Source organism: Xiphias gladius, chromosome 18 (genome assembly GCF_016859285.1).
Source record: "Xiphias gladius isolate SHS-SW01 ecotype Sanya breed wild chromosome 18, ASM1685928v1, whole genome shotgun sequence".
In the NCBI taxonomy this organism is placed as follows: Eukaryota; Metazoa; Chordata; class Actinopteri; order Istiophoriformes; family Xiphiidae; genus Xiphias; species Xiphias gladius.
In genome coordinates this window covers 18,902,706-18,927,939 of record NC_053417.1, presented here as the reverse complement: position 1 = coordinate 18,927,939, position 25,234 = coordinate 18,902,706, and the positions used below count along the sequence as shown (strand labels likewise).

The following is a 25,234-nucleotide window of genomic DNA, read 5'->3' as shown; positions in this document are numbered from 1 at the left end:
GGCTGTAGTTTAGTCAGTACAGCCACCCTTCGGGAAGTAACCCTGCTGATCTTCAGTAGTGGACAGAGAACTGAGGTTCCACCTGAGGTAAAGTAGGCGACCCGAGAGGCAGACTCTCAGCCGCTCAGATAAAGCAGAAACACCATCTTCGTTTCGTCAGTCCTTTTCTCTCCAGTCCAACATTTGCTTAACCCTTGTCCCTGTTTTTTAAAACCCAGTGAAGTCTGGAGCTCCAGAGGGAAATTTCCGATCCTCAGATGCTCTCTAGTTCCCTTCTCTATTTAAACTTCGTGACAAAAAGATGCCAGCCTTAAATCATTTTTCTCAATCCTCAAAATTATGCATCTACAAAAGTCCGTCTTTCTATAAAATCCAAAGCAGGGAGAGAAATGGTTCACGTCCTTTTGTTTCCATCTTGCTGTGGTTCTGTTATTGAGCTATTCTTACTAATCGTTCGTCTTTTTTACGTAGGATTTATCAGCCCTTGTTCATACACTCACATGAGCTCACACATAACCCTTCTCTCTCATACAGAGCTAGAGTGAGTGTGTTTGCTCTTTCTCTCTCTCTCTCCCTCTGCCAGAGGGATTCAGTGAGGCAGGCACACACGATAGTCACTCCCTCCCCCAGCGCACACACACACACACACACACACACACACACACACACACACACACACACACACACACACACACACTTTATCCATTTCCCACCAAGTCAAACACATCCTCAAACCCACCCACCCACACACGTACACGCACTGAGATTAGGCATGACAAAACTGCACACACACCACACACTCAACCCTCGGCACAATTAACACCACCTGCACATTCATTGTCAGACTGAGCCCTGCACAGTGTCACGTTTTTCTCACACAGAGACTGCACCCATTTTCCACACAGTGCTAGTATCTCTCACTCTCACTCTCTCTCTCTCTCTCTCAGAAAGACACACACACACACACACACACACACACACACACACACACACACACACACACACACACACACACAAGCAAATAACAGAAGACGAAAAATCCTGTGTAGCTGCCTGTTTGAGAACATGCCTAACAACTAAAATTCATTCTAAATATTGTGCAGTTGTTGAGCACAGAGCCGTGGTGACAGATTCAGACTGTGATCACGTGAAAATAAATGAATGGTATGCAAACGGAAAAGTAAAGGGAGCGCTTAGAATTGGGCAAATTTTTTTTTTTCCCCCCAGAGGAGGTCGAAAGGACCCTCTGCTAATCCCTGCTGACTGACCCGTCGCCACACCTGTCTGTCCATTTGTCATGCACACAAGCCTCGACACCAGGCACTTCCTGGCCCCCACTGCATCCACCAACAACGGCAACAAACGCCTTCCTCCAGACTCACAGGCAGCCCCTCTGATCCTTGTCTGCATCATTTGTATTGGTCGCTGCAAACAAATAGTTGTCAGTCCTGAGCCTTTGAAGGCAGGGAAATTCAATACGAAATCCCAATGTCCAACACCAGCAAATCCCAAACAGCTGACAAAAATACACAAGATTCAGAAATTCACAATGTCAACTTAAAGCCTCTATTCTGTAACTGCCAATTTTACAGATGTGTAAAGTGATTACAAACATTTCCATGTTTCTACCCGCTGTTGCATGAAGCCTAATTAGTCAGCTGTACCAGTGGACACTATACTCTTCGGTGTAGATAATTTCCTCTGAGACTTTTGTCCTTAATACCCCATTTACAGTGTGAGTGAGCGTAGTCTTTCAGAGCGAGACTAATTAATTTCCAACATAATAAAGAGAATCAGGAGACAGAGCAGTGTGCTGGACTGATAAAAACCTCTGGGAACAGGGAGGCAAATGTTGGGTTACAATAAAAATTGACTCTTCTGCACTTACTCTAAACTAGTAAATCTACATTATTGATCCAGAGGGATTGATAATGTAATGATTGGTTTAGGAAAATGGAATTTTCAAACAGAGGCTCGACCAAAAAAGACACAAAGAGCGGCAGAGTTTGAAAAGATTGAAAAGGTGCAGGACTCTCAAGAGGAGAATTGTGTGTGGCTTTTTTCAATATCTGGTGGTGGTTTGTTTTCCAAATTTTTCGTTGACATTATTTAAAAAATAAATCCTCGTGAAAACACTCAGGTTTTTATTTTTTATAGACAAAGAGGATGTTGTAGGCCGAAGGGCCTGAAACGCAGCCACCTCATCGATCAAACTGACTGCACTGCCATCTTATGGTGATCAGCTCCAGTTGCAAGTGAAAATCTGAAAAGCGAAATGACTAATCCACTTGTGGGCCAGCACCACACATACTCATGCTTCAGTGTTCACCTTTAAGGACGTTCAAAGCAAATGCTGTGTTTAACAGGCCTGCTGCAAACACTGACACATGTTTACTCTCTTTCTAAAACTGCTTCAGATAATGTCTGTAATTTGGTGACTCTTTGGGGAAAAACTTACAAATAAACTTGTTAAAGTCAAATAATTTTGTATAGGCGACAAAACTCTTCTTGGTCACACTTTATTAGTCCCCCTATTTAGCATTTATAAATAGTATACCAACATTTAATAAATTGCTCATAACATAGTTTAATGTAATTGTACACAGCTATAAAGACATTTTTAAGTGTTTATGGATGTACAGTATCTGTCAACAATTACAACCTGTCATATAAAGACATATTTCACATTATTAAAGCTGTCTTTTATTATGTTGCCATTCATGAGCTGTTTAGACAGCAGCACCCACTTATGGGTGTCCACTGGAGGAGTGAGAGTTGACTAATGCATTAATAAACACTTATATCTGCTTGTAACTACATTGTGGTGTGTTATAAACTGCTTACAAATGCTTAATCGGGGGAATTAAAGTAAAGTGTTGCTCTCTTGTTTTCCAAGACTGCATTCATTGGCAAATAACAAAATCTTTCAAGTTTGACCTGTATTTCTTCACAATATTAAAGACATCAACTGAATGTATTACCAAATCCGGAAACATGACATGGATTTCCAGGAGGTTTTACCTTTGGTTCTTCCTCTGATGATGCCCAGTCGACATCTGAGAGAAAACGAGAACATCCTCCTCTTTCCTCCCGCGGACCGGCTGCCTTTCCTCAGGGAGTCTGTCTGAGGGAAGGCGAAGGAGAGCTGCTTGGGAGTGAGGTGCCCCTTTCCCAACACTACCCTTGCTGACATGTTCATTTTCTGAGCAGTGACAAGGAAAAAAATGGATTCGGTCCTCTCCCTGACACTCTCACCATCTCTAAGACACTGCAGTCTCTGCCCGTCCTGCTGTTCTCGTGCTCTCCTCCCAATCTGGAGAACTTCCAGTCCTCTCAGGTGAGAGGTGAGTTTCCACTCCAGAAACAGGTGCAGGATTTAAAAAGAGGAAAGACTCAGATCCAACACTGTGCCTCTTTTTCTCCAACTACCCTTGGTAAGTCACTTCTACATCCAAACAGCCACAAGCTGACTGGCTAAATAAAAGCTAAGGTTTTGCATCTTTGGCAATGTCAGTTTTACAGGAACAGATGGCAGAGGGCTCAGGGCTGTGGGGCACAGCTTGCCTGCCAGAATGCAATGGAAACTTTCTCTGCAGGGAGCCAGCTCTAAACATCGCAAAACAACGTACACTCTGAGCTGGCCGATTCAAAGAAATGACTTGATAACACGCGATTTAATTCATTTGTATAGAAAGTCAAGCAATTAGATGAGCATGTCAGCCGAGGATTTGTCTGAGCATGCTGATACATGGTGCCAAACTGTATCCCTGCCATTAGTCCTAAACCTGCGCGGAGACTGTGAGCAGCAGAAATATGCACAAGCCAGAGCATGTGACGCTGATATGTTTTTGTTTTTTTTTAATTTATGTTGTGTTCTAATCTAATTGTCTCCCTATGACCCTTTTAATTTCAGCCAATCACTGATTATTATCCACTAGGTTATAGTATCTAGGTATACAGCGTTTGTTAGTATTTAGTGGTTTTAACACTTAAATAATTCTGGTCCTCCTTTCTTTCTGTAGGGTTTCCTAGTGGCAGTCAGTCGGCGCACTTGGGACAGTTTTGTCTGGTCTGTGCTGGTTACTTCAGTGTGGTCACCTATAGGTTGGGTGAATGGTGCATTTCTTTTTTATTGGTTATTATTTTTTTTACCCCACACTCTACTGCCCCCTCTGACTGTCTACTTTCTTTTCACCCTGTCCTTTCTAGCAGGACCAGCAGATAATTTTATCAAAATTCATTTTATCAGCTAATTAAACTGCTTGTAACAGTACCTGAACCACTTTGACTGCTGTGTTTATTTAAATGGAACATGTGTGTACAACCTCATGTTTGGTTAAAAGGCCCAGGCTACATACAGAATGTTATTTAAAGGGGCACTCTGCCAATTTTACCCATCAAGTCTAGTCATTGTTGGTACTACTCAGCCTGTGAACAGTTGAATAATGTTTTTCAGTCTGAGAATATAACCATGAAGACTTCATAGTGATGTCATCAGGGTTATGCTGGATTAGGCCTGAGACTAGGCCTGGGCCTGTTTCACAAATGATCAGTGGTGGAAGAAGTACTCCTCGTCCTTTACTTAAGCAAAAGCAGCAGTACCACTCTGCACACTCTACTCCGTTTACAAGTGTAAGTCCTACATTCAGGGTTTTATTTACGTACAAAATCAGCAAAATGTACTAGTATCAAAAACACTTGTTCTTTAAATCAAACATATTTAGACTGCATTAAAACTTAAAGATTACTTTTCTATTTTTCACTATTTTTCAATGCTGCATATTTATCCAAGAGACCTTGAGTAAATTTGGTGAAAGTTAAATTAAAAAAAAAAAAAAAGCTGAATTGAGTCCAGAATGTTCTTTGACAGCAAAAGCCTTACAAACTGTGAAAGCATGTACTCTTCAAAAAAGCTACCCTGGATCACATCTTGGAGGCAAAACGGTGTTTATACAAAGTTATGAAGCCTCTTCCATTTATAATATGGGTCAACACTGTTCCTCGAGCATCTTGCCCCTTTTGTTCTGTTCCACCATCCTGTCATCTGGAAGGAGGTGAGGAGTAACCCCATTTACCCCAGGGAGAATACAACCAGCTCTGTAGCCATCGTCAACTCATATGTGAGCATTTCCTTACCATTTTGATGCCTGTGCAATGTATGAAAATAGCTCTTGTATAAGTATCAGGCCAAAAAAAAATAAATACCCATTTATAATTCCTGTAGACTCCCAACACATTATTGACATCTTCCTTTTGAAATTAGATGTCAGTCCACCAATGATACTTATTTGAATTGCAATCACAAGGAAACTTGTGAAACATTACCTGAACACCATTGTTACTGCTCAACATTAACTTGAGGCGTACAGCCAATTTTAACTGAAAGCCAAAATAAAAACACTGCATTAACTGAACAATTTTTACTCTATATCTCGTTCCTTGGATCAATATTGCCCAAATTTCCAAACAGGAAGAGTAGAATTTCAAGTTTGTCTTATTTGCCTAACTTCCTACAACATGTAGCACTAAATTTAAAGCATGTGGAGATGAGCCGCTGTAATCCATTAAAACGATGTCAATTACAAAGACATGAAAGTTTAGTCGGGTTTCACGCATGTAAGATTTTCCAGACCTGTGCAATAACCCTGCTGACGAGGAATGATGTGCATAAAAATTATCCATGAGCCAGTTTCCATTTTTAAGCGTTTATTGTGTATAACCAGTTTATTCGTTCTCCTCGCTCCTGAGCCTGGCGTTGGGGTTGGTGATCTTGATGGCCAGCTGAGCTGCCCTCTCCACGATCAGCTTCCTGTTCTTGGAGGAGACGTTGTGGGCGATCTCAGCACAGTGGGTCCTACAGGAAGTAAGGAAAAGGGGCTATTAGGTGCTGAAAAGACATATTTTTACAGGAGTCACCTTGTAAAAATATGCTTGAGTGTTGCAACAGCTTTAGTCTTATGCGGCCCAATCTAACTTTTATAATTTCTTGTAGCTGAGCAGTTTTAATTCTAAGACAAATCACTCCTGTGTTGCAGAAACAACAAGAATGTTTTTGCAGTATATTTGTATATTTAAATAAAAGAACAATCGTGCCATTATTGCAGTTTTTCTGCATACGATAAACACAGGCACACTTAAATGTTCAGTGTTTCTAAAAACACCCCAATTAAGGGAGGTCATGACAGCTTCACTAACACCACCACACTATCTAAAATCTTGCGAAGCTGGAACTCTCAACCTAACCCAGTAATGAAAGCAGTGGTAAATACTGATACTGATGAACTACACGGTGGCCACTAAATGTGACTGACACTACAGAAAGATGGAAAATGCTCCTGAGCTCATCCATAGTGCTTTTGGCTTTATGCTTTTAGAGTACAATGATGCCACAGTGGAAATAATGAATTTTCTACCACAAAGTCTGCTTGACTTTCCTACTTGTCCAAAGGATCAATCAGATTTACCATCAACACTTATGTTCTCTGAACTATTGATTCAACAGCAATCATTTTGAAAGTAAGTTCAATTTGTGTCAAGCAAATCAAGGTTACTAAATCCAGGGTCAGATTGTTTCATAGATCACATGTTCATAGAACAGCTTGGTTATCTGAATTTCAGCTTAGCTCAGTCTTTTCCTTAACTTGGGCTGATTAGATTTTGCTTGTCATGAAACATATCCTCATTGACCCAATTGGAATTTTCATACGTGTGCTCAATAATTGTAGCTGGTTCCTCAAATTCTCAAACATCTTCCTTGAAACACAGAATCAAATTTGTCTTTAGGAGACTACAGATCTCAACAGTTAATTTCACTTTTAAAGCTTGTCATTATGATTTCCCCAATTTTTTCCCTAAAATATCAGGATTTTAGACATGGTTAGCAGTACAGTCTACGTACTCCTTTGGTGATTAACAGGTTCGACTGTAAATAGTGTGAGCAGGGTTTTAACCATTAACTTCTAGAGTAATTTTGGTTAGTGATCTAAACAACTGCAAAGATAAAAAAAAAATTATACCTTTTGAATCAAATTATCTATCCCTCTCCTTGCAGTCCCCCTCCCAATCTGCTATTGAATCTTTCAGCATGCAGTTACAAACAATACTGTTGGAACAACATATCAATTCACTCCCCGCTCTGAAATTTGCTGGACTATGGCAAGCATCACTATTTTGTAGGTCAGTCGGTTAAACTCAGCTCTTTCCAAAACAGGATTTATGATCAATACATGACTTTTTTTTTTAAACTTCTATACGGAAATTAACAGGATGATGTGACTGCAGCCTTCAACAGGGTTGTGCTTTGAACTGTGGTCGAGGTAGATGTATGCTGCTCGTCCCACCTCAGCTCCACTACTATTCATAATTTGATTTTCATTTTGAAAAACTCAAACCCATACTCTTAAGCTTCCATCCCTTCAGGTACCTGAGTGATGTGAGTAACACTAAATCCATGGTTTTCTAGTTTATAGTGCACAAAAAAACAAGATGGGCTATTTAATGGGAGATTCCTGGACAAAAGATTCCTGTGTGTGCAACAGATTGTGTTTGTGTCACTGCAGCCCTTAGGAACATGAGGCAGAGTTTCACAAGCATCTTACAATTTTGACAGCTCTGTTGTAACACTGCCTAAGTTAAATTTAAAAAAATAAATAAAAATAAAAGCACAGTGTGCTTCATGATGGGTGTGTCATTAGCTTTCTAACCTAAGTAATTGGCTTTTACTAGCCTCACTCCCTCAACGCTTTAAGCTGGACTTGAGAACTCTGCTTTCAAACAGTGTCTTATAAGTTCCTTTTCATAAAGGCCCAATATGTTACATATGAAGCTCAGCAAGCATACCAATTGTGATTATTATTCCCATCAGTTCTCAAGTTCTCGACAACTACAAAAACATTTTCAGGGGAGTTTCTAACTTTCTAAACGAAAACGGCCTTTTGACTTGTTGGAGGAGGATGCAAGTCCTGCTGTCACTCACGGGTCAGTTCACCCACACAGCCCTTGGTGTTTCCAAACATGTAGTTAAGTCTTATTTGCTTTGGTTTTGAGATCTGAGACTTCCGCCGCCACCTCAACAGAAATACTGGAGGTAAAAGGAATTTTTTTTATGGTGCTCAAGACATTGAAAAATTACATTTGGAAAACTCAACAAAAGTGACATCTCTTACCAGAAAAAATGTCCCAGTTAGACAATATTGGAAAATTCAAATTTCAAGCAATTTCTTTGCTTGATTTAATGGTCAACCAACTCATTCCAAGCTTGTAAAATGTGAACTGCATATTTGTGAAAGCTATAGCCTACTTAACATGAACAAATTTTTGCAACGAGCAAGCATCTGAATTGCAAATTAAATAGAATGAAATGTTCAAAATGGCTGCGCCATCTGTTGTTCAACAAATGGTCGAATTAAATATTTGTCAACTTACTTTTCTGTAGAACAGTCCATTCTTGTATAGAAAAGGTCAGTCTGTTCACTGATTTGTCAAATCTTAGTTGCTACAAAACTGGGAAATCAGTTTTGTAAGGGATAATATTGCAAGAGGACTGATAAAGGTTAAAAAAACATTTATATTTATATTACATACACATAATGAATAAATCAATAATGAAAATAACTTAGCTGCAGCACTAATCGCCATTATTGCTGGAAAATATAGCAGTTACATCTTTTCAAAATTACTTTTCAAATCTTTGAGCACCATTTACAAAACTCCATTCATCTCTATTAAACTGAACTGACAGCTAAAGTCTCAGCTGGTATCTCAAAGTCTCTCCTGACAAAACAAACCATGTGTAAGCCTGATAACAAACCTAATATGTATTCTATATTGTTTAAAGTATGTTCATGCACAACTTACTTGTTACTCATCATTAGGACCTCGAGCTCCTTGACATTATGCACCAGGAACTTCTTGAAGCCAGTTGGCAGCATGTACTTGGTCTTCTTGTTGCTACCATAACCGATGTTGGGCATCAACATCTGACCCTTGAACCGCCTGCGGACCCTGTTGTCAATACCTCTGGGCTTACGCCAGTTTTTCTGTATAAGAAATGAAGATAATTTGCAGGTATTAATTCCTTGCATGTCCATTCTAGGAATTAAAAGGAGTTTTCCAACCCTGCTGAACATCTTGTATGCAATTAAGACTTACCGCAATCTTGACATATCTGTCAGACTGATGGCGAATGAACTTCTTGGTTCGCTTCTTGACAATCTTGGGCTTTGTGAGGGGCCTGAGGGCTGCCATGGTGACTGGGGATGGGAAAAAAAGTTCAAAAAATTAGGGCTACAACCAATTCAGCGCTATTATACCAGCTTCAGTGTTGCAGCATTATACCACAATGTGCTTTATACTGCAAGCACTATATTCAGTTTTCAATGCGAGAAAATGCACGACTACAAGCTGTGGAGGACATTGCAACTAACTCACTGCCACATTTATAGACCAAAGCTCTCACTGAGCCTGAGACTAAAAGCAATGAAGCAAGTATCCTTCCACTTTTCTGTGGAGTGAGCCTCAAGGTAAACGTGTTGACCAGCGTTAGCTAACTATCGCCAACCGTGCACTCAGTATTTAGCTAGCTAGCTAGCCATGCTACTCTATTTCAAGCAGCAAAAGCTTGATTAGGCCAAACCGCTGAAAGAAAAAAAGAAAGTCACGTCTAAATATAAGAACTGCTAAGTTATTTCACAGTGCTTCTATGACACCATTTACTGCATACAACCCCATTTCACGGGGAGAGCGCTGGCAACCGCTTTAGCAGCAGCTCCTCACTCCAGAACGACACATTAAAGACGATATAAAATGACAAAACGGTCACTATTATCCCACATATATGGAATTAATTTGTACGATTTATAACCCACGTCAGGATCGACAAATAATGCCTTAAATCGCGCGGATTACCATAGATTGTATCGACTCACCCGCCGATGTAAATCCAAAAGGGACCTCAGCGACGGCGGAAGGAAAGAAAAAGGACTTCCGCGAGTGTTGCAAAGGCTTATGGGTACTGTAGTTTGTCAGCACTACGGTATTTTAGAGCGCCTGCGCTGCACGGGAAGTTGCACTCTCAAAACTTAAACAATATGAGTCTCGTCTTGCTTATTGTCATTCACTAAATGTTATATTATCACGTCCTAAAGTGCACGCACGCACACATACACACACACATATCTGTGTGCCCACCTTTCCTATGTGTTTACCGCTCATGAAACGGTTGGTGCGCACTTCCTGAACAGCTCTGTTTCGGGGCGCTGGGGGCTTCTGTACTTGCGAAAACTGTGACAGAGCGGATCATATAAAGGAAGATTGATTCAACAAGTAGAAAAAACCAAGACCACCAGAAGAGTGACGTTTTCTTTCCTGTTTAACTGTCAGTAGAGAGGAAGGAGTCAGCTGACTAACGGCTGACGGAAGCCAGTGTTGGGTGTAATAAAAGGTAAATGATGTGTTTTTTTGTGTCACACGGCGATGGGTGTCATACGGACTGCCTGTGATTAGTGCACCCATGAAGCTTCGGACCCGTTTTAATTCTTGTCGTTTAGTCGCTTCCCAGAGCCTTTAGATGGAACACCAGCCCATTATGAGGTGAGTGTCGCCCCGTTAGCGAGTGTTTTAACTGCAACCTAAACTCGGCTCGCAGCATTTCCCACCTCACGGTGTTTAACTTTCGTTTCCCGTTACTTTCAGCCGTCAGCCCAGGAACTACGGAATGGCCAATCCCGGTTATGTCCCAGGTGCAGAGGGGAGAGCTGGTAGGGTCCACGGACGTGTTATTCAACTTTTGCACTGAATGCAGAGCCATTTTACGACACAGATGTGAAGTAATTTAGTGGTGTTATAATTGCACGCCCCCGGTGGCGCAACGCAGCGCACGCCTTCAGGGTGACGTCACGGCCGAGCTGCAGTCCATCTGAAGCAGGTACAGCACCGGTGGCAGCTGAAGGCGTGCGAGTACCGCGGGTTTGACAGAAGTTGCAAGGGGTTTTGTTGAGGGGGGCCGGACCATGTGTGTGCGTCTTTAGTCTAGTTGTAAAAACCTCTCCGAATGGACACTCACACGGAGGGCCGGGGTAAGTCACCCCCTCGCTACCTTACCTTATGGTTGTCGTGTAGAAACGTGTTTGCAGTGTGGGAGACCCAAAGAGTTCAGCTGGAGTCTCTAAAAAGACCCGTGGGAAGCCTCGCGCAGTTTTACAGGCTACTCGTTTGTGTAATTCGTGAAAGCCGAAACAGATTTTTTAACATTTGAAAGTCTACATCTGTATCTGTTCTGATATGACTGAACTGGTTCTTCTGGTTTTTTCTTTTAGCCATGTTCGCCCCACCCACAGCTGAGGGCCCCAGCGCTCCTCCGGCCAGCATGTTTGACAGCATGCCTGGCTATGAAGGAACAGTGGCAGGAGGAGGTACAGTATGGCCACTTTACCAGTTACACTCGTAGTACTGTGCAAAAGTTTGATGGGCACTAAAAGCAGAGTGATAATGCTTTTAAAAATAACGCAATTAATAATTTTTATTTATCAGTCAACATCATACAAAGCGCAGTAAACAGGATAAACTAAATCAAATCAGTATTTGGTGTGACCACCTTTTGCCTTTAAAACAGCACCAGTTCTCCCGCTTGTGTACAGTTTTTAAGATTCTTGGCAGGTAGGTTGTTCCAAGCATCTTGTAGAACTGGCTAGTTGGCACAGTTCTTCTGTGCCAACTAGATTTAGGCTGTCTCAGTGTCTTCTCTCCGTTCCCGTGATCCCAGACTGACTCCGTGATGGTGAGATCAGGACTCTGTGGGGGCCAGACCATCTGTTTCAGGACTCCTTGTTCTTCTTGTCTCTGAAGAAGGCTATTTATGACTCTGGCTGTATGGTGATGGTACTGCATGATGGATAAGAATCTAAACATCCAAAGTACCTAAAACTTTTGCACAGTACTATATACAATCTAAAGCAATCCAGTGCAACAGCTCTGCCACATATTCTACCTTTACAAAGTTTAAGAAGGCCAGTTTTTGTTTACTTAACTTAACTTAACTTAACTTAATGAGGGGTGTTAATTCAACCGTATGTTTGTTACTGAAGTAGTAGTTAGTGGTGGTGTTGTACTGGATTATACTGATGTATTTCTAATATCTTACCCCCCCCCCCATGTTTGTAAATTGGGTTAGGCAGAACATTAGAAACACCTTTCGATATAATGCAGTATAGTATAAAGTTAAAAGAATACCTCTCTGATTGTGTGACTCAAAACTGAACGCTATTCTTTTTGTAAAGGTAGAATTTAAGGCTGAACTGTTGTATTGGATTTTACAGGTATACCTTGTAAAGTCGATGCGCAGTGTTTACTGTATGTAAAAAAAGCACAAGGAATGATTGCTCTGAGGATAAAGCAATGAAACAGTACAAAAAACCTTCAATATCTGCTGTAGGTGGATTTCTTCCCCCACCCATGCCTGCTTACCCGGCTCCTCAGCCTGAGCCTGGACCTGAACAACCACATTGGAAGTAAGGCTCAAACTATTCCCTTTCCTACACCATGACTGCTAATAGGATTTGAAAACATTTTCAAATGATGTGGTTTTAGAATTAAAGCAAGTGCACTGCTTCAGGCGCTATGGTAAGTATCGCTTTCTTTGAAAAGATTACAGTTCATGAAATGCTGTATGTCATTCTTTCACTGCTGGCAGTATCCCATCTATAACTGAAGACACTGCTCGCGAGGCGTTTGTCCTGTTTGCCTCCAGCAAGTGCTGCTACAGTTCAGCACCAGCAAAGGATGGTGTGATCACCAACATGGAAGCATTCAATACATACAGGGTAAGAGGAGGTCTATTCACACGTGTGTGTGTGTGTGTGTGTGTGTGTGTGTGTGTGTTTGGGAAAACCCACTAAATGGAAAATCCATAGAACTAATAGTTTTTAAGGTTTTGGATGTTCAACGCATGAATAAGCAAAGAAATGCCAGTGGATTGTTTAATTGTGTTTAATGTTTGTTTTTCTCCACCCCTGCTTTGTTTTAGTATCGCCTGGAAACTTTTGCTGAAACAAGATCTACAGAATGGAGTCACGAGCCATATAATGGTACATTACTGTTACTTTTTGCTTGCGGTGATATCTTCAAATTGCATTTTTTTTGTCAGACCAACAGTCCAAAACACAAAGATAATCAATTTAAAATTATATAAAATAGAGAAAAGCGTCCAAATTCTCATGTTTGAGAAGCTGGAACCAGAAAATGCTGTAACTTAATGCTGCTGTAACGATACTACTTCTGCTGTCAGTCAGCTATTTACTGCAACTTCCCAGTGACAGTCTAATGTGTTGTTTTATTTGGATCAGGCCAGCCAGTGGATGCCTATGCCCAAACACCTCCAGGGCCTTGGGATATTCCGGCTAAAACCCCCGGTTTTTTTATTGATGGCAAACAGGTTATCAAGGTTCCCTACACTTCGTCTGTGAAGGTAAATTATAACAATACTGCATGATGTAAAATATGCTTGGAGAAGAAAAAGATGCCATGATTGCCTTTTTAGATATTTTCCTGACGAGAATCATTTCATCTGCAGAACTGCCACGTTTGTATGGGAATGGGAAGAAAACCTTGCAAAGACTGTGCCGGAGCTGGTAATGTAAGTAATTTCCACAGACCTCACTGAAAAAGTTACTTGAAGGCCTTAAATGAGATAATCTGATCATATAATTTTTTTTCTCTCTCCTGTCAGAAAGTTTGTTGGGTGTGCAATGGATCTGGTTACCGCCACGGAGATGATCGATGCAGCCACTGCAATGGACGAGGAAGGGACAAGTAAGCGTTACCTGTAGATTTCTAATAAAGTGAGAGCATCAGTAAGTAATTTATAAACAGTACAGTTTGTGCTTTTCCTAAAACATACGGGTAGTTATTAAACTTTGTGCTGTTACAGCTGCAGTCACTGTCATGGGCAAGGATCGACGCAATGTGACACATGTCGTGGAAAACAACAGCTTCTAGTCTACATCAACCTGACTGTGAAATGGTGCTGTTTTCTTATTATTGTTTATCTGTCAAGAATGCCTGACAACTAAAGCAATGAATAGTCTTTCTTCATGATCTGAAGGACATCAAAATTTATGGCTACTTTATAATGTTAAGTAGCATTTAACAGTTCTAAAATTAAACTGTATACCTTCTTTTTTATGTATATGCTTTCAGGACAAACAACTCTGACAACTATGTTGTAGAACAATCGAGTGGACTGCAGGTGAACAACCTTAGCAAGGTGTCTGGCAAGGAGCTTTTCAGAGACTCTCAGTACATGGTAAAAGATTGTTTCTTACTTTCTCAGGAGGTACAAGATGTAAGTGGGAGAGCACAAGGATATAGAACAAACATATTACTTAGGTTTTGGTGAGGAAATTTTTCCCTGACTTAGTGAACTCTGTGATAACCACGCATGCTTATTAGTGGAACGGTTGTCCCATATTTTCCTTCATCTGTGTATCTAAACAAACAGGCTTACAGGCTGTCCACACAGGATACATTTCACTCATGTTTTAATCAATACAGAAATTTTCACACCTCACATAACTCGTTACCCTGGTGCTTTATGAGGCGAACTGCTTCAAATCTATTCTCATCACTTTTATTGTGTATTTGGCTCCGTGCACCACACAAAAACCCTTTGGCTGAACACTTGCTGTGTTACACTGATGGAGGACCGAAGCTGCTGCTGCTCATGTGCTGCATTCCCTATGCAGCCTGTGTACTGTGAACTGGTCTTAGGCCTAATACTGATCCTATATTCAAAGGGTCATACCTGTGTGTCATTGTACTCCTCACAATAAATTAAACACTAAAATGGTTGTTATCTGGCTTGATCTGTCAACCAGTAATTGAACATAATTTAAACAATGATGGTGATTCAGCACTTGTTCATATTTTTCTGATCACCTGGTGCAGGTATACCCAGTGATGGGCTTCCCAGACCCTGCAGTGGTGAATGCTGCGCAGCGCCTTGTCAGTGAACACCAGGGCAAATATTCCCATACGTCACGAATTCTACAACAGGTATTTATAATATTTTAATATAATATAAAAGGTTTTGTTTAGACTGGACAATACTCATGATCAAAGCCCAAATTTTGTGTTTGTGTAACATGCTCATATTTGCTTTCTTTGTCTGCAGCGTCAAACCATAGAGCTGATCCCCGTCACCAAGGTGTCCTACTTGTGGAAAGGGAAATCACACATTTACTTTGTTTACGGGAATGAGTTCAAAGTTAATGCAGATAACTATCCTGCCACCTGTTGTTGCTGCACTGTAATGTGAATGTGGTGGTTGTGTATGAAGGTGTTTACTTTCCAAGGCAGTGGATGTTTAATTATAACAGTTTTACTTACAAGTTAGTTCTACAGATGAATGGAGCATTCCCAGCATTGCCTGACATGAGGGCAGTTATGACCTCGTCAAAGTTTGACATTCAACACAGAGGCATTTAACCTTTAAGCTCCCACAAGTCAGTAGAACTAATGCAGCCTCTTGAATAAGCAATCTTTACCTTTGGCAAACTAGTACAACATGACTTATGTCAACAGAAAAAAAAAAAAACAAAAACAAAAAAACTAGCTATATTCCCACAATCCTCAACTGTATTGCATTTATATTACAGCATTCATTTTTATATCGTCAGTAAAACCAGCTGTTTCATACAGAGTACTATTTTTGCAGCAGTGCTATTTGTTTATGTAACTAATGTGCATTTGAACATAATTCGTTTGCTGTCATGGCAACACTAATTGTTTTTAATGTAAATGTGAATCTTTTCTTAAATATCTATGATCTTGCAAGACAAAACATTTGTAATACTCACTTTGCAATAATTCAGCCATTTGAATAAATGTATTTCCCAATGTTTTGCTCTTGATTCATTTCGTCATTAAAAGTGGACTGTCGCTCGTGAAATGACGTGAAGAACGTGTTCGCCATAATGATAATAAACCGTGAACACAAAGCTACAATAAAGCAAATTAAAGTCTGGCTGTGAAACGGGGATCGATACGTAGACATTGAGGAGCAATCGAGTTTGGACAAATATCGCTGGACGCAAGTCTTGGTAAATTTGGGGAAGCCGAGGAAGAGCTGAGCGGAACAACGAGGTGAAGTTAGCATGCTAGCTAAACGTAGCAAGTTTACCTGTGATGCTGCTAGCTAACACCTTAGTGCCTGGTTTCAGGTACAGTAAGGTTTAAGTTGGTTCGAATACGATTTGAATCTCACGCAAGCTGTACATGCCCGGACAGCTCAGGCCTAGTGTAAACTTTAGCACTGGAATCCAAAGAAGGGCACTTTCAGAGTGTCACTAGCGAGCTATATAAATTAGCTTCCTTGCTTAGCCACAGTATAAGCTAGCCAAACATCGCAACAGGCAGTGTGTGAGTTTGCCGCTACCTGCTGCAGGAAGTATCGACTGTAAGTGTTGGAGCTGGGAATGCAGTTCCCAAACAAATCAGAGAAAGTGATAACGCATTTAATCTACATACTGACTTGGGGAATGACAGTTTTGGTAGTTCTGACAGTTGGAGTCCCTGGAGAGCTGGTGCACCTGCACAGTGAGATGTTTGTGAAGCGATGGAGCAAATCTGCCTCCGTTTTTTTCTTGGCTTTTTATGATTATAAGTCACGATATGCTGCAGCATACTTTGGTACAGCCCTCTGGAGTATTAGATAAACATGGACTGAAATGAAAATAAAGTATTAATAAGTGATGGAATCTAACTAAGTACATTTACTCAAGTACTGTACTTGAGTACAAATTTGAAATACTTGGACTTTACTTGAATTTTCTTGTCATGCCACTTTATACTTCCACTTCACTGCAGTTCAGATGGAAATAATGTGCTTTTTACTCCAATACAAATTTATGACAGTTTAAGTTACGAGTTACTTAACAAATTAAGATTTTTGCATACAAAACATATTAATAGTTTATAAAAGTTTTGCTTTTTAAACTACTCAACAGTACATACAAGTACAGCTGAATGATGAGGAGTCGAGTTTTTTTATTTTTAGCGTTTAGTTTTTAGATTTGTTTGTATTAATAATGAGTGCATGGCATCCTGACAGGCAACGCTATGGCGTCGGCATCTGCCAGTGTGGACTCCAAGGCAGAGCTGACTGCTCTACTGGAACAGTGGGAGAGGGATCAACAAGGCAGCACGCAGGAGCTGGTTAACATCCTCACAAAGTAAGTAGTTATGCTTCTTGTTAATGGGGTGCCATTAGGATGGATTGGGGGTGACTTAAAGAGAGTTAAATGTGTTGATGTGCTGCAACTTTCAGAATCTCTGAGCTTGTTGAGAAGGAGACAGAGGAGTACCACAAAGCGGACCCAGACCCTTTCGATGATCGACATCCTGGTATGAAAAAGTGAACACAACACATGATGGCAATATTACTGGATATTTAAATGTTGTGACTGTTTTGACAATTCCCCACTGGCCACTAGGGAGAGCTGATCCAGAGTGCGTGTTAGGGCATCTGCTCAAGATCCTGTTCAAGAATGATGACTTCATGAACGCGGTAAGAATGAACTGAGACTTGTTGTACATAATAAAGGGCCGTTTTTTAGCCTCTGAGTCAGAGGGTGATTTTTAAAAGTTTTTAAATTTCTTCCCTTTGTAGCTGGTGAATAGCTATGTGATGACTAGCAGAGAATTTTCCCTCAATGCAGCAGCTTGTCGCCTGCTTCAGAACATCATGCCTGGATTGGAGACAGCAGTGGTCTTTCAAGAAAAGGTACGTTATCCCTGACTTCATTATGAGATAACATTTCCAGATGCATATCAGACATTCCATGTTGACCTATACTGGCAGCATTATTAATTCATGTTTAGCACGCTGATATAAATAATAACATTAAAAATCCCAACAATAAAGCAGAAGCTGCAAAAAAGGGAGATGAGTTCTCATTTTGATTAAATGTCATCCTCTGGCTGTCCTAGGTTTTAAAGCAGTTTTAAATGGAGTAAGGACATATGGTAAAGACAGAGATGCTCAAGTAGTTTTTGCTGGAAAGCAGTAGTGACATAAAGTAAAGTTCTGAAAGCCACGTTATCGCTGAGTCACTGGGACAGACCAACAAACCCATCAGGTTTAGATAACCAGAGACGGCAACAGATGTCTGTTTTGTTTGTGGAGCTACAGTCTAGCCTGCAAAGTTAGTTGCACTTTGACCACCGTTCTGCCAGTTAACTTGTGAATGGAGACTCATAGACACAGACACATGACTCTTTGTTTTTTTTTAAGGTAGTATGTGTTTTAAAGGCTCGGTATCAATACTTTTATTTAGAACTGGATTTTTAAAATTGTGTTTTAAGCCATCATATATTTGTGTTTGACCAAGTGAGAACGAGGTGGGGAAAATACAGTACTAAAAATGTTCTGTGTTTTTTCTGATTAGGAATCTGTTCATATTCTTTTTTTATATGCATTTCACCATAATTCTGTGTTTGTCTTTATCAGGAGGGTATAGTTGAAAGGCTATTTAAGTGGGCTCAGGAGGCCGAGCAGCCCCTCAGAATATATGCCACAGGCTTGTTGGCAGGAGCCATGGAGAACCAGGACATTGCGGCCAACTACAGGGAGGAGAACTCTGTTTTGGTCAGTAGGGGATTTCGCTCTATCACATTTTCTCTATCAAGGTTTATATTAATGAATGATGTGAAAGTACATAGTGATGGACAAGGTATTAGAACGGCCGACAAAACTGTGTTATCCCAGCAAGCATCAGAACGATTTGCTCATCAGCAGTAAAGTAGCAACTGTCCATTAACTTTTTTTTTTTCGTGCTTTACTTTGACAGGTGCCTTTGATGCTGCATCGCTTACGTGAGCTTCAGGATAAGGATGCAGAGAACAAAAGGGAAATCAAACGGCCCAGCCCCAGGAAGACCTTGAGTGAGCCTTTGCTACCTTTGGATGAGGAGACTGTTGATGGAGGCTTTGAAGAGAAGCCCTTCACACCGGGCAGAAACGGAGGGGAAAGGGAGGGGACGGGGCCAGAGGAGGATGGCGAAATTCCTTTCTCAACCATTGAGCCTGAAAACGAGCTTTCGTTCCGTCTCAACTCTCCTCATAAGACCAGCAGCCGTGCCAACTCAGCTGTTAAAACCATGATGAAGCCCATGTCTGCCCCAGGTTCACTGATACACCAAGGCATGTCTGATGGCAGCAGTTACCTAAAAAGGAAGGCAGAGAGGGAGAGTGGCAGGACCTCAAAACAGAAGCTAAACTTCTCTTTGCCAGAGCCAGAGAGGAACTTCAGTGAACTTTCCAACAGCAGCTGGTCTGAGATGAGCCCCTGGGTGATTGGAAATAACTATCATCTGTACCCTCTAACCCCAGAGATCGAGCAGAGGCTCATCCTGCAGTATCTCACTCCTCTGGGGGAGTATCAAGAGGTTGGTCCATTACCATAGTAGAAAGTAGAGTTGCAACACTAAGTCAATTAATCAGTTAGTCGACATTGATCTACAACTATTTTGACAGGCAATCAATTTTTTTTGTTAGTTTTTTCAAGCTAAATATGCCAAACATTTGAAGGTTTCATCTTCTTAAATGTGAGGGTTTTATTCTTTTCCCTGTCATATATAATAGTAAACTACATCTTTGGGTTTTGGACTGATGGTCAAGTAATACAAGCAATTTTCCTTGTGCAGTGGAAAATTATGACAAACTATTTTCACTGTTTTCTGACATTTTATATAAAAAATGATGAGTCAAGAAAATAATTGACAGATTGATTAAAAATAAAAGAATCTTTTGTTGCAGACATAGTAAAATGGCATTTGGCAGCATGTAGCTGTGCAGCATATGTAACTGCTTTATCACTTTAGACTGCGTATGCATTTCCCTTGTCTTGTCACAGATTTGCCAGCAGATGTCAGTCTTCCTTAATTATGATTAAGGAGTTATTCTGTTGTGACATTACAAAGAGTTAGTTTTGAAGGGTCACCTCATGCTCATACCTCCTCCTTCCACCTGCAGCTGCTGGCAGTGTTCATGCAGATGGGAGCTCGTGAGCTACTCATGCATTATATGGATCTAAAGCAGACCAATGATGTGCAGCTCACCTTTGAGGCTCTCAAGGTAAACACTCATGTAGTGGACCCTCCATAGTGCTGAAACACAAGGTCAAGGTCTTTAGATTCATCTCTCTACTGTTCTCCCCTCTCAGTACCTGGCATCTTTGCTGCTGCACAAGAAGTTTGCTGCAGAGTTTGTGGCTCATGAAGGAGTTCAGAAGTTGCTGGAAATTCCCAGGCCATCTATGGCTGCCACTGGAGTGTCTCTGTGCCTCTATTATCTTGCCTATAACCAGGATGCCATGGAGAGGGTACAAAACAGACATACACCACACAAATACACTCTGAAATATCAGTAATATGGACATAAATGTGCCCACAAGGTTTTTCTTGCCTTTCTTCATGCGCATGCGCCAAAGACAAGATGGTAATGTATTAAATGTTTGTAGCAGTTAAAGCTTGGCAATATATAGTATCATTATATTGTGTCGCAATGAGACATCATTTGATATACTGATAATGGGAATATTGTTGTAATTCACAGAACCTAAAGGCTGCTTTACAATTTAGTGATTAAAAAATTTGAACTTTTCTGTTCTCTCTGAGCCAAAGTAACATCAAATTCCTCTGCCTTTCTGGCCATCATATTTATTTTGGAAATCCTCCAGAGCTGTACAGAACAAAATAACATAATATATTCATTCACAAAAATCATCTTGACATTAATATTGAGGTTTTTTGATGAAAAATTATACTTGATTTTATCACTGTCACCTAGATCTAGAAGCAGTTCACGCTTGTATTCATTCCTGTGTCCTCTCCCCTCAAGGTGTGCATGTTGCCCCACTCCATCCTGTCAGATGTGGTTGGTTACACGCTGTGGCTGCTGGAATGCTCACATGCGTCCGGCTGTTGCCACGCCACCATGTTTTTTTCCATCTCCTTTTCATTCCGTGCCGTTCTGGAGCTTTTCGACAAGCAGGACGGGCTCCGGCGCCTTGTCAATCTGGTAGGACAATTCAGCAGTCCGCTACATGTGATCCTCACTGTAACCAAGTAAACCTAACCCTCTGTATCATTCATAGAATATACTGTATATTTCAAGAACTGATAAACTGAGTATTCAGTGTAGTATCAGAACATAACAGATGCTGATTGTGTGCTGATATATAATATGAACTGACTGTTTCCAGATTAGCACACTGGAGATCCTGAACCCGGAAGACCAGGGAGCACTTCTGAGTGATGATGAGATTTTCTCCAGCAGGCAGACTGCTAAGCACACCTGCATGGCACTGCGCAGGTACTTTGAGGCCCATCTGGCGATCAAGGTGGAGCAGGTGAAGCAATCCCTGCAGCGCACAGAAGGGGGTGCCCCCATTCACTCCCAGCCGTACTACAAGGTAAACAGAGATTGACATTACTGGACAATTGATTTCTTAATGTAAACATTTTTGAATGTATTATTCAGGTTTTATGTGTAGTTGCTCTCGTCATCCTTTAGTTGTTGTAAAAAAAATGCAGGAAGTTTGTGTTCCTGTAGTGATCATTTGTGTTTTCGTCTTGTTTCCCAGGCGGTCAGCTATAGCCGTGAGCAGGTGGTGGAAATGATGGAGTTTCTGATAGAGTACGGACCACTCCGGCTTTACTGGGAACCAGCAGAGGTCTTCCACAAGCTGTCGTGTGTCCAGCTCCTCCTGCAGCTCATTTCCATTGCCTGTGACTGGAGAACCTATTATGGCAGGTATTGACGAGTCAGTTATTCTCCTAATTGTCTAATACCTTTTCTTGTTTATATGTTTTAACAGTTTCCAACTCCAGACTGAGATTGAGTTAATAATATAATCACAATATTATAATAATATAATATTGTGATACAGTGATTATATTTTTATTTCCTTGTAGGAGTGATACAGTGCGATATGCCCTCGACATCCTGAGCATCCTCACAGTTGTTCCAAAGACCCAGCTGTTGTTGTCTGAGGCTGTTGCTGTCCTCGATGAGGGAGGATCCACTGTTTCCACTGTTGGTAGGTGTTATGAGCTAACATCCATCTATGACAACTTTAACTGGATAATAATTTAGTTGTTATCCGGTATTCTTACAAGGTAAACAGAGATTGACATTACTGGACAATTGATTTCTTAATGTAAACATTTTGAATGTATTATTCAGGTTTTATGTGTAGTTGCTCTCGTCATCCTTTAGTTGTTGTAAAAAAATGCAGGAAGTTTGTGTTCCTGTAGTGATCATTTGTGTTCTCGCCTTGTTTCCCAGGCGGTCAGCTATAGCCGTGAGCAGGTGGTGGAAATGATGCTACGATAGAGTCACGGACCCTCCGGCTTTACTGGGAACCAGCAGAGGTCTTCCTAGCTGTCGTGTGTGTCCAGCTCCTCCTGCAGCTCATTTTCCATTGCCTGTGACTGGAGAACCTATTATAGCAGGTATTAGCGAGTCAGTTATTCTCCTAATTGTCTAATACCTTTTCTTGTTTATATGTTTTAACAGTTTCCAACTCCAGACTGAGATTGAGTTAATAATATAATCACAATATTATAATAATATAATATTGTGATACAGTGATTATATTTTTATTTCCTTGTAGGAGTGATACAGTGCGATATGCCCTCGACATCCTGAGCATCCTCACAGTTGTTCCAAAGACCCAGCTGTTGTTGTCTGAGGCTGTTGCTGTCCTCGATGAGGGAGGATCCACTGTTTCCACTGTTGGTAGGTGTTATGAGCTAACATCCATCTATGACAACTTTAACTGGATAATAATTTAGTTGTTATCCGGTATTCTTACAAGGGTTTTCCATTTAATCTGAAGAAACAGGATAAAACTACTTGTATACAGCCATGAGTCAGTAACACATTTAAGCAGCATGTCATACAGAATGTTGTAATAGCAGCAGTTATTGTAAATGTGTCTGTAGTGTATTGGTTCATTACACCATTAGAAGATTTCTGGCATGGTGTGAGCATTAAGTTGAGTATTTGCCAGCCTTTTTGGAATTTAGCCCAATAAAAAATCAAATTATTATTACCCTCCACAGAATGTAATAAAATGCAGTAACTAAGTAAAAATGCAGTAACTCATCCTTGTTTATTTCATAAGACCGGTGCCCAGCTCTGCTGAGAGATGGCACGACTCCAGGTTTTATTTTTCTGCAAGGTTTTTCATATCATTTTTGGATTTTCTCACAGGAATGAGTATAGTCCTGGCAGTGGCAGAGGGAGAGGTATTTGTGAATGATGCCGAGATTCAGAAGTCGGCTCTGCAGGTTGTTATCAACTGCGTCTGTGCTCCAGACAAACGCATATCCAGCATTGGCAGGATTCACCATGAGCACCCCCGTCGGCACTTTAACAGACCAAAGCCAGCGAGTGTGCTCACTAAGATGTGGAATGTGGTGCAGTCCAACAACGGCATCAAGGTAGAGATATCTTATATCAGTTACCAAAGCATTTTTTTAAAGGCTGTATTTGGCATTTTTTACAGAATTGACAAAAAGTGACCTCAAAGTTTTTCTGGTCGTTGTGTATAATAGGGTGTCTAAAGTTGTGCCAGTGGCCAGAATTTTGAGGTATATTTGTGCATCTTGACAGGTGCTCCTAAGATCTGCAGTGGTAGATGGTCTAGATTTATTTAGTGCCTTTAACATGGGAACACAGTAGAGTGTTCAGTACTGTACAGTGCACAGTACTTTTTAAAGCCTCACAGTCACCCACAAACACACACAAAGTTAAGTTAAGTTAAAGTTATAATGTTCAGTTTTTATTGAAACTTTTAGGTTAGGTGTTGATTCAACTGTATGATTGTTTTGGAGGATCTAGTTTGTGGTGCTGTTGAACCGTAGTGCATTTTGCAGAGATGTGCTTCTGTGATTTAGCCTACCTTCATTGATATTAACGGGGTAGAGAAAATAATAAAAATACTTGTCAGTATAATGCAATACAGTCACTGTATTAGACTGGATTAGTTTTAGCAAGATGTACTTGATAAACTGGCAACTGTTATATATGTCCGGCTGTAAAACTGGGATTTAGGAAAAGACAGCATTTGTGGTAAGTGGCTCCAACTACACTTGGACTAGGTGATGTAAACATAAAACTTGGGACAAACATAAGAAACATGTCATTAAGTTTTATGTTGGTTGTATAAATCATTTTTGCACAAACACGTATATATTATCAAAGGCTGCACTTCGTCATTGGCAGGGTGAGTTGTGTACTGCCTGAGCAAAGAATTGTAGGATAGCAATATGTCATTTACGCTTTCCTAGGATAAAAGAGAACGCAGAGGAAGCACTGAAGCCCCTTTCCTTATCATTTGGCGAATTTGTCAACCTCTCGTGATGGGTGCTACTTAGACATCAATGGGTCAATTAACTCAGTTGGGACCCTTCCTACTCAAGAAATACTTTTCAAACATGCCCTCAGTTCTGTCAGCCATTATTTTTAACCTACATTCTGCGTCTTTCCTGCAGGTGCTGCTGTCCCTGCTGACAGTGAAGATGCCCATTACAGATGCAGATCAGATCCGAGCGCTGGCCTGTAAGGCTCTGGTGGGTCTGTCTCGCTCCAGCTCCGTCAGACAGATCATCAGCAAGCACGCAAGGTTTTTGTTCAGCAGTTGACTACATCCAACAGCTCGCTTGAAAGGCGTTTCTCTGTGCTCCAGGACAAACGCAGTGAGCATGTCAAGTTCTGTAAGTTTGCAGCTGAGTTGATAGAAAGGATCTCCGGGAAACCGCTGCTGATCGAGTACCGAGACGCAGTCTCATGGCGGCTGCCCGGAGGGCAGATGTGGTAAGCCCAGTCCAGGATCACCTTCCCTGAGAAAGAGCTGCTGTTGCTTATTAGGAACCACCTGGTGGCCAAAGGCCTTCATGACACGGCCACCACACTCACCAAGGAGGCAGATCTCCCGATGGCATGTCTGTCTCATTCTTCACATTCAACTTCTGCTTTCCCTCCTGTTGCTCCTCCTCTGCCTGCCTCTCCTGCTGCTACTCTCCCCCGAACGCCACGGCTGGCCAATGGTGTCGGGTCAAGACTCGGAAACCATCCTTCTCATTCATCCACCCCGGGGTCCAGCCATCCTCAAACCCGTCCCTCTACGTCACAACCCACTGGGTCCTCTTCTACTGCTTTCCCCTCAACGTCT

The 25,234-nt window shown here is 41.1% G+C and overlaps 3 protein-coding genes across 6 annotated transcripts in view; 2 read left to right on the top strand and 1 right to left on the bottom strand.

Moving 5' to 3' along the window:
* Positions 1-5,689: 5,689 nt before the first annotated feature.
* rpl32 (ribosomal protein L32) lies at positions 5,690-10,058 on the bottom strand. 2 transcript variants are annotated; one of them, XM_040154078.1, is made up of 4 exons: positions 9,927-10,058; positions 9,151-9,251; positions 8,857-9,038; positions 5,690-5,854 (listed from the first exon to the last, which is right to left on the bottom strand). In XM_040154078.1, the coding sequence occupies exons 2-4, from the start codon at positions 9,244-9,246 to the stop codon at positions 5,725-5,727; spliced, it is 408 nt and encodes a 135-aa protein (XP_040010012.1). In that variant the 5' UTR covers positions 9,247-9,251; positions 9,927-10,058; the 3' UTR covers positions 5,690-5,724. The 2 variants fall into 2 exon arrangements, with proteins under 2 accessions (XP_040010012.1, XP_040010013.1); XM_040154079.1 differs by lacking the exon at positions 9,927-10,058 and adding an exon at positions 9,867-9,891.
* Positions 10,059-10,099: 41 nt separating this feature from the next.
* On the top strand, positions 10,100-15,603 carry ssuh2rs1 (ssu-2 homolog, related sequence 1). Of its 3 annotated transcripts, XM_040154075.1 has the most exons (14): positions 10,100-10,441; positions 10,548-10,590; positions 10,693-10,757; positions 11,316-11,411; positions 12,431-12,506; positions 12,689-12,818; positions 13,022-13,082; positions 13,341-13,462; positions 13,568-13,630; positions 13,724-13,806; positions 13,925-14,017; positions 14,194-14,299; positions 14,941-15,048; positions 15,167-15,603. In XM_040154075.1, the coding sequence occupies exons 2-14, from the start codon at positions 10,568-10,570 to the stop codon at positions 15,308-15,310; spliced, it is 1,170 nt and encodes a 389-aa protein (XP_040010009.1). In that variant the 5' UTR covers positions 10,100-10,441; positions 10,548-10,567; the 3' UTR covers positions 15,311-15,603. The 3 variants fall into 3 exon arrangements, with proteins under 3 accessions (XP_040010009.1, XP_040010011.1, XP_040010010.1); XM_040154077.1 differs by lacking the exons at positions 10,100-10,441; positions 10,548-10,590; positions 10,693-10,757 and adding an exon at positions 10,832-10,924; XM_040154076.1 differs by lacking the exons at positions 10,100-10,441; positions 10,548-10,590; positions 10,693-10,757 and adding an exon at positions 10,860-11,075.
* Positions 15,604-15,714: 111 nt separating this feature from the next.
* LOC120804569 (DDB1- and CUL4-associated factor 1-like) overlaps positions 15,715-25,234 on the top strand; it is a 19,724-nt gene continuing 10,204 nt past the window's right edge. Inside the window, 16 exon segments of the mRNA XM_040154080.1 lie at positions 15,715-16,137; positions 17,105-17,225; positions 17,321-17,397; positions 17,487-17,560; positions 17,663-17,776; positions 18,503-18,640; positions 18,843-19,439; positions 20,026-20,127; positions 20,216-20,374; positions 20,893-21,072; positions 21,257-21,466; positions 21,638-21,807; positions 21,969-22,093; positions 23,272-23,501; positions 24,555-24,685; positions 24,718-25,234. The exon segment at positions 24,718-25,234 is cut by the window's right edge and continues 159 nt beyond it. Coding sequence (XP_040010014.1) covers positions 17,113-17,225; positions 17,321-17,397; positions 17,487-17,560; positions 17,663-17,776; positions 18,503-18,640; positions 18,843-19,439; positions 20,026-20,127; positions 20,216-20,374; positions 20,893-21,072; positions 21,257-21,466; positions 21,638-21,807; positions 21,969-22,093; positions 23,272-23,501; positions 24,555-24,685; positions 24,718-25,234 — 2,937 coding nt within the window. The 5' untranslated portion in view covers positions 15,715-16,137; positions 17,105-17,112.

Bases quoted from the DNA above. Each gene is read 5' to 3' on its own strand.
- ssuh2rs1 (XM_040154075.1), top strand. From the start codon at position 10,568: ATGGAACACCAGCCCATTATGAG. The intron at 13,631-13,723 runs GTAAGTAATTTC...CTCTCCTGTCAG, and splicing joins ACTGTGCCGGAGCTGGTAAT to AAAGTTTGTTGGGTGTGCAA. The intron at 14,300-14,940 runs GTAAAAGATTGT...CACCTGGTGCAG, and splicing joins TCAGAGACTCTCAGTACATG to GTATACCCAGTGATGGGCTT.
- rpl32 (XM_040154078.1), bottom strand. From the start codon at position 9,246: ATGGCAGCCCTCAGGCCCCTCACAAAGCCCAAGATTGTCAAGAAGCGA. The intron at 9,039-9,150 runs GTAAGTCTTAAT...TTTCTTATACAG, and splicing joins ACAGATATGTCAAGATTGCG to AAAAACTGGCGTAAGCCCAG. The intron at 5,855-8,856 runs GTAAGTTGTGCA...TACTTCCTGTAG, and splicing joins GTCCTAATGATGAGTAACAA to GACCCACTGTGCTGAGATCG.